Source organism: Oncorhynchus tshawytscha, unplaced genomic scaffold, assembly GCF_018296145.1.
Source record: "Oncorhynchus tshawytscha isolate Ot180627B unplaced genomic scaffold, Otsh_v2.0 Un_contig_6599_pilon_pilon, whole genome shotgun sequence".
Classification (NCBI taxonomy): domain Eukaryota; kingdom Metazoa; phylum Chordata; class Actinopteri; order Salmoniformes; family Salmonidae; genus Oncorhynchus; species Oncorhynchus tshawytscha.
In genome coordinates this window covers 42,084-49,650 of record NW_024608296.1, presented here as the reverse complement: position 1 = coordinate 49,650, position 7,567 = coordinate 42,084, and the positions used below count along the sequence as shown (strand labels likewise).

Genomic DNA, 7,567 nt, shown 5'->3' with positions numbered 1-7,567 from the left:
TAAACCACATCTATCAAACTGTCTAATCTAGACCATCCACACAGTCTGTGATTCGTAATAAAGTGGTGTACCTCCCCACCACTTGTTTTGATATACAGCTGAACATTGAACAGCTTCCCAAATCTCAGACTTTAGCTTTAACTAAAACACTATGCAGCCCCATATTGTCACAATTATATGGTGTTGATATGATATGTATTACGATTCTCATGATTCTACACTTATTGTGGTTATATACTGTGATTTTATTGTGATTCGATGTTCCAAACATTGCTCACTATTTGTCTGTGGCAGAGAGACTAGAAAGCATGAGAAAATAATGGAAATAACATTTCCTCCAAATATGTGCTTTCTATTTAAAACGTTGAACTGTCTCTGAAGGAAAACAAGAGTTTTGGTGCGGGGACAGCCAACTAACACAAAAATAATAGTTTGATATTGTTGATGCGATACAACATGATATATAGTGGAAAATGATATCCCGATGTGTAACTGTCCATATTTTTCCCTTCATTACTATTTGATAGGCGTTTTAACGGTCTTGCTGTTATAAATGTAGTTCCTTATTGACACCATTGAGGTAGGGTTTGTTAAGATGACAGATTAGTTTATCGTAGCTTCTGGCCACTACTGTATATATTTTCTTATCAAAAGGAATACAATGAAATATAATGATTAAAGATATGCTTTTTATTAAAATGTCCAGAAGCAGATATAGCAGAAAAGGAACAACAAATAACAAATGCAGCGTGTATAAAATAGTGAAGGTGAAACACCCTGAGACACTATTATCTCCCCATAATATTTGATTGTTCCATTAATCAAAGATATAATTAATCCTTTAAATCCCTTTTGATTCTGTCCTTTATTGTGATAAATTGTGATATCCTCAAAACATGTGTAACAACGCATGTGGTCTGTGACCCACGCTGACAGGACTGTTTTAATATTCCTATCTGATGGATGCTTCATGAGAATTTGAACTGAATGAATTTGAATGTTAAGTATTTTTGTACTGCTTCAAGTGAGGAATCACCTCAAAAATACTTCCAAAGTACTCAAAACATTCAAATTAATTTCTTTTAAATACTCATGAAGCATCCATCAGATAGTGAAATAAAAACAGTTCTGTCAGCGTCTGTCAAACATCCGTCCAACATATAAGGTCAGTTTCCTGGACCCAGATTAAGTTTACTCCTGGACTAAAAAGCATGTTGAATGGAGAATCTCCATTGAAAGTAACTAGTCCAGGATTAGGCTTAATCTGTATCTGGGATGCCATCCCAAAGAGCAAGACATACTTTTTTCCCTAAAAAATAGGAGTTACTGTTTCCAGTGCTGTTTCCAGAGTACTGTTTCCAGCCCCTTCCATGTCCACCAATCCCCAGTGGGCTCCGATGGAGGTGATCCCGGCACCGTTGAAGCGACCGCTGAGGATCCTCAGCTCATTGCCCATGTTGGTTGGGTAGAAGTTGAAGGAGACCTGGTTGGGCATGCCGGCTGACAGAGTGCGCCCCATGTTGGTGGTTAACACCAGGTAGCAGATGTAGTCTGATGGGTTGTACTTCCCAGACACCTCGACGATGGCCTCATCATTAAACAGCTCCATCACCTGCTTTACACTCCCTTCGTTACCGAACACAGGAGACCAGGTGTTGCCGTATCTCAGCTGGAACCTAAAAAGAGGAAGCTTTTCACGTTGGTTGTGTTTTGATAAGGCACATTCAGACCGAGACAGCAGGTAGCGTCAGAGAATATCAAGGAATTACATTTTACATTGTACTCTGGGTTAAATATGATAACAATATTGTTTGGTCATAAACTGAATATGTAATAAACACAACAAAGAAAGAAAGAAAGAAAGAAAGTATTTGTTGGGTAGTGTAGTTGGACTGAGTCAGTGGTGTTTGTTGGGTAGTGTAGTTGGACTGAGTCAGTGGTGTTTGTTGGGTAGTGTAGTTGGACTGAGTCAGTGATGTCAGGGTCTGCTCACCCGCTGATGTAGTTGTTGCTGTTGTAGTTGTAGTAGTAGTAGTAGTAGTAGTAGTTGTTGTTGGTCTCCCACACTCTGACTCCCGTGATGCGTCCCTCACCGTAGGAAGCAAATGGGGTGCCAAGTCCCTGACCCACCGCAGAGGAATACGAGTAGGGGTCTTTGATGGCTAAAATAACATGGGCAAAATGTTTACTATATTTACTATATTAATCATACATATTTATATACATCATTTTATTTTTAACAACACATTTCTGAAAGATCTTTACATTATGAATAAAGTGCAGATCAACTAACTAAAGTGCATTCTGCAATGATTTAATACATTAGTTTATGTCTCAAAGAAGAACTCCTAAGTCTAACTGAAAAAGGCAAATTGGTGAAAGCACAAAAGCTATTATTTAATCATTATAATTCAGAATTGTATTCTTATAACTCACGCAAAGCCAAGCAGCCAGCCAAGAACATTGTGACAACCAGGATTAAGAACATTCTGCAAAAGTGAGGCATCAACACTTAAGACCTTTAATTTCAGTCAATTTCACTCTCATTACGTTTCACTTTAAATGGCAAAACTTGAAATAATGTAGTTAATAATGTTTTTCATAGTAGTTTGTCAAAACAAATAAGTCATTTTACCTGTCAGGTCAGTGTTTCCTAGGAGGGAAAAGAAAATAACCTTTTGAATTGTGATGTAACAAACAACAAACCATTGTTGAATGTGAAATGTTATAAAAAGCTCTAAAAAGTTGAACCTCCTCTTGTTTACTACAATCGCTCTTGCAGTGCTAAGCTACTGTCACATTAAAATAATGTCAGATCATTGAATTTAAATTTAGTGGCAAAAGGGCCAAAATGTTTGTGCCCAAGTACCAAGAGATAATGAGTATTAACTTCATAACATTTCCCACACCAGTATTATGCATTAAAAACAAGTGCACATTTTCTATTGAGTTAGTTGAGTAGTTACCCACAGTGCTATCTTGAGATGTGTGTGAAAACCTGTGAAAGCTTCTTGTCTCTCTGTCTCTGCCAGGTCCTTCTAGTCTACTGCTTCCTCTAAGAACTGCATTTATACCTGCTGAACATTCCATCAGTTCTAGATGGAAGGAGCATGACAAAGAACACGTTTAGTCAGTCACTATTGAGAAGTCAGACATTGTTTTCTAATTGGTCGAGGCTACTTTGGGAGGGAGTATCAAGGAAGTACTATAAGGAAATAATAATTGTGTTCTTTTGAATTGTAACAAATTAATGATCTGAAATAGGGATTAAAAGGAAAATACAATTTAACAACCAAACAATTTCAAGAATGTACCAAGATTTTATGAATGTGTACAAAAATCGCTCAAAATCAGTCTCCCAATCTTCAGTTGTTTTATTACACCAAGAGGAACTCCTTCCCTTCAAACATTAACATGCTGAAAAAGACAAGTGGATCTTGTAATTAATAGGGTGGTTAGTTTATTGGTTTGCTCAAATACCTTTTTTTATTGTAGAATATTTGTTTCAGTACACGTATTTCAATTTAATTCTAGATGTGCAGACGAGATTCTCAATTTTTCGTCTCCATTATTGTCCAACATTTTCTGCAGTCTGTTACAATACTCACATCTCCATTAAATCACTGGCAACCTGTTCATGTTACTACAGGATAACAATCTGATTTATTTTTCTGCAGATGAACCAGATAAATATCAGTAGGAGCTACAAAGTGCTAAAATAAAAGTTTGTATACAGATGACAAGGTGAAATACCCCGAGGCACTTGTGACTACCTATCCATAATACTTGATAGTTCAATTAACACATTAATACAAATATATAATGTAGGACTTAAGTGCTAAAAAATAAAAATACATTTAAGAAAAGATAAGTTAAAAGGTCAATATAAATCAAAATTGTAATTTGAACAACTTTTCTGTATGTAAGTTGAGTTATCTATTTTCTTTTAGTTGGGATAAATTGTGAATTTATCTCAATAACTACCCATTGGGCACAAACTGGTTGAACAAACGTTGTTTCCACATCATTTTAATGAAATTATGTTGAACCAATGTGGAGTAGACTTTGAATTGTCGTCTGTGCCCAGCTGGTAGCTCCCCTTACTATAAGGGCACAAGGCGAGACCCAAATGCGGACTCAGGAGGCAGATGGTTGAGCTCCGATATTTATTATAACAAAGAGAGTAGGCAAAGACAAGTCGGGGACAGGCGAGAGTTCATAAACCAGGTCAGAGACCAAACAGTACCAGGCGATAGGCAGTCTCGAAGTCAGGCCAGGCAGGGGTCAGAAACTAGATCTGAGTCCAAAACAGTATACAAGGGGATAGGCAGGCTGGTAGTCAGAACAGGCAGAGTGGTCAGGCAGGCGGGTTCGGAGTCAGGACAGGCAAGGGTCGAATCCAGGAGGAATAGAAATGAACAGAGGTTGGGAAAAATAGGGGCAAGGAAAACCGCTGGTTGACTGGCACGATAGTTCTCATTGGTCTGCTGGACAACACAAGAACATTTTTGAATTCAAGTTATTATATTTTAGAATCAGTCTCCTCATCTTTAGTTGTAGCTGACACAGAATTTGCAGAACTATGAAACAAACCATGTCGTTTTTTTTGTGTGTCTTCTCTTGTTTTGAAATGTAGTTTTTTTGAGTTCAGGTCAAGGTAGCTATTTTCGTCTATAAACTTCTGTAGACTTTCATCCTATAATCGTTTGTTTCCGTACACTTGAACTTGACTGAACTGACGGTTAAACACTCTAACCACTAGCATACATGCCTCCCCCTTTTAAACAATCAGCATTCAGAATTAGACCCACCTGTTGCATTGTTAACCGGGGGTGTGGTATATTGCAAATATACTACGGCTAAGGGCTGTTGTTGAGCATGACTCAACGTGGTTTGCCTGGATACGGCCCTTAGCCGTGGTATATTGGCCATATATCACAAACCCCAGTGCCTTATTGCTATTATAAACTGGTTACCAACGTAATTAGAGCAGTAGAATAAATGTTTTGTCATAACCGTGGTATTTGGTATGATAGTCCACAGCTGTCAGCCAATCAGCATTCAGGGCTTGAACCACCAAGTTTATAATCATAAATTAACAATGCGAACAACAAAGTGGATGTGCGTTTGATGAAGGTTACTATGGAGTGTCCCAGTGACCTTTTGGCCTTCATACCATTTGGGTGTATAGCGGACTTAAAACAAAAAAAGATCATTATGAATATTCTACAGGACAACGTCACAAGAGATACCCTTCTGGAGGTTTTCACTCAAACCCCAGTTGTAACTAACCTTATTTATCTTATAAACCAGTGAATTAGTAGAATCAGGTGTGCTAGATTAGGGTTGGAATGAAAAGCTACAGGATAGTAGTTCTCTAGGAACAGGGTTCTTATAATGAGACTATGGTGCATTGTTTTATGGAGAATAGTTGTGTGTTGATTGGTTTGATGAATAAGTTCTGTTAGCAGGACTAATTGAGCCCATAATTTGGTTTCCAGGTTTTACTGCTAACCTACAAAGCATTACATGAGCTTGCTCCTACCAATCTCTCTGATTTGGTCCTGCTCTACATACCTACACGTACGCTACGGTCACAAGACACAGGCCTCCTAACTGTCCCTAGAATTTCTACACAAACCGTTGGATGTGGGGCTTTCTATTATAGAGCTCCATTTTTACGGAATTGTCTGCCTACCAATGTGAGAGACGCAGACTCGTTCTCAACCTTTAATCTCTCTAGGGTACGTGGGACGGTCAACAGCCAGTGAAACTGCAGGGCGCCAAATTCAAAACAACAGAAATCCCATAATTAAAATTCCTCAAACATACATGTATTTTACACCATTTTAAAGATAAACTTGTTGTAAATACAGCCACAGTGTCCGATTTCAAAAAGGCTTTATGATGAAAGCAAACCAAACGATTATGTTAGGTCACCACCAACTCACAGAAAAACTCACCCATTTTTCCAGCCAAAGAGAGGAGTCACAAAAAGCAGAAATATAGATCAAATGAATCACTTACCTTTGATGATCTTCATGAGAATGCACTCCCAGGAATCCCAGTGCCACAATAAATGTTTGTTTTATTCGATAATGTCCATCATTTATGTCCAAATACCTCCTTGTTGTTTGCGCGTTCAATACACAATCCAAACTCACAACGCGCGTGCAAATCCAGTGGAAAGAACATATGAAAAGTCCAAAAAGTTATTATTACAGTCCGTAGAAACATGTCAAATGAAGTATAGATTCAATCTTTAGGATGTTTTTAACATAAATCTTCAATAATGTTTCAACCGGAGAATTTCTTTGTCTGTAGAATTGCAATGGAACAGAGCTCGCTCTCACGTGAACGCGCGAGACTGAGCTCGTGGCTCTCTGGCAGACCTCTGACTCAATCCCCTCTCATTCCCCTCCCCACTTCACAGTAGAAGCATCAAACAAGGTTCTAAAGACTGTTGACATCTAGTGGAAGCCTTAGGAAGTGCAATATGACCCCATAGACACTGTTTATTCGATAGGCCAAGAGATGAAAAACTACAAACCTCAGATTTCCCACTTCCTGGTTGGATTTTTTCTCAGGTTTTTGCCTGCCATATGAGTGCTGTTATACTCACAGACATCATTCAAACAGTTTTAGAAACGTCAGAGTGTTTTCAATCCATATCTACTAATTATATGCATATTCTAGCTTTTATGGCTGAGTAGCAGGCAGTTTAATTTGGGCATGCTTTTCAACCAAAATGTCCAATGCTGCCCCCTACCCTAGAGAAGTTAAGTATTTTTTGAAGACTCATCTCTTCAGTAGGTCCTATGATTGAGTGTAGTCTGGCCCAGGAGTGTGAAGGTGAACGTAAAGGCACTGGAGCAACGAACCGCCCTTGCTGTCTCTGCCTGGCTGGTTCCTCTCTCTCCACTGGGATTCTCTGCCTCTAACCCTATTACAGGGGCTGAGTTACTGGCTTACTGGTGCTCTTCCATGTCGTCCCTAGGAAGGGTGCGTCACTTGAGTGGGTTGAGTCACTGATGTGATCTTCCTGTCGAGGTTGGCGCCCCCCCTTGGGTTGTGCCAATCTTTGTGGGCTATACTCGGCCTTGTATCAGGATGGTCGTTGAAGATATCCCTCTAGTGGTTGAAGATATCCCTCTAGTGATGTGTGGGCTGTGCTTTGACAAAGTGGGTGGGATTATATCCTGCCTGTTTGGCCCTGTCGGGGGTATCGTCGGACTGGGCCACAGTGTTTCCCGAACCCTGCTGTCTCAGCCTCCAGTATTTATGCTGCAGTAGTTTATGTGTCGAGGGGCTAGGGTCAGTCTGTTATATCTGGAGTGTTTCTCCTGTTTAATCCGGTGTCCTGTGTGAATTTAAGTATGCTCTCTTCTAATTCTTTCTTTCTCTCTTCTCTCGGAGGACCTGAGCCCTAGGACCATGCCTCAGGACTACCTGGCCTGATGACTCCGTGCTGTCCCCAGTCCACCTGGCCGTGCTGCTGCTCCAGTTTCAACTGTTCTGCTTGCGGATATGGAACCCTGGACTATTCACCAGACATACTACCTGTCCC

The 7,567-nt window shown here is 39.7% G+C and overlaps 1 protein-coding gene across 2 annotated transcripts; it reads right to left on the bottom strand.

The window, feature by feature from the left end:
• Positions 1-675: 675 nt before the first annotated feature.
• On the bottom strand, positions 676-3,095 carry LOC112239578 (zymogen granule membrane protein 16-like). 2 transcript variants are annotated; one of them, XM_042313012.1, is made up of 5 exons: positions 2,967-3,095; positions 2,636-2,653; positions 2,437-2,489; positions 1,994-2,162; positions 676-1,676 (listed from the first exon to the last, which is right to left on the bottom strand). In XM_042313012.1, the coding sequence occupies exons 3-5, from the start codon at positions 2,486-2,488 to the stop codon at positions 1,310-1,312; spliced, it is 588 nt and encodes a 195-aa protein (XP_042168946.1). In that variant the 5' UTR covers position 2,489; positions 2,636-2,653; positions 2,967-3,095; the 3' UTR covers positions 676-1,309. The 2 variants fall into 2 exon arrangements, with proteins under 2 accessions (XP_042168946.1, XP_042168945.1); XM_042313011.1 differs by having other exon boundaries at positions 2,971-3,095.
• Positions 3,096-7,567: the final 4,472 nt, after the last annotated feature.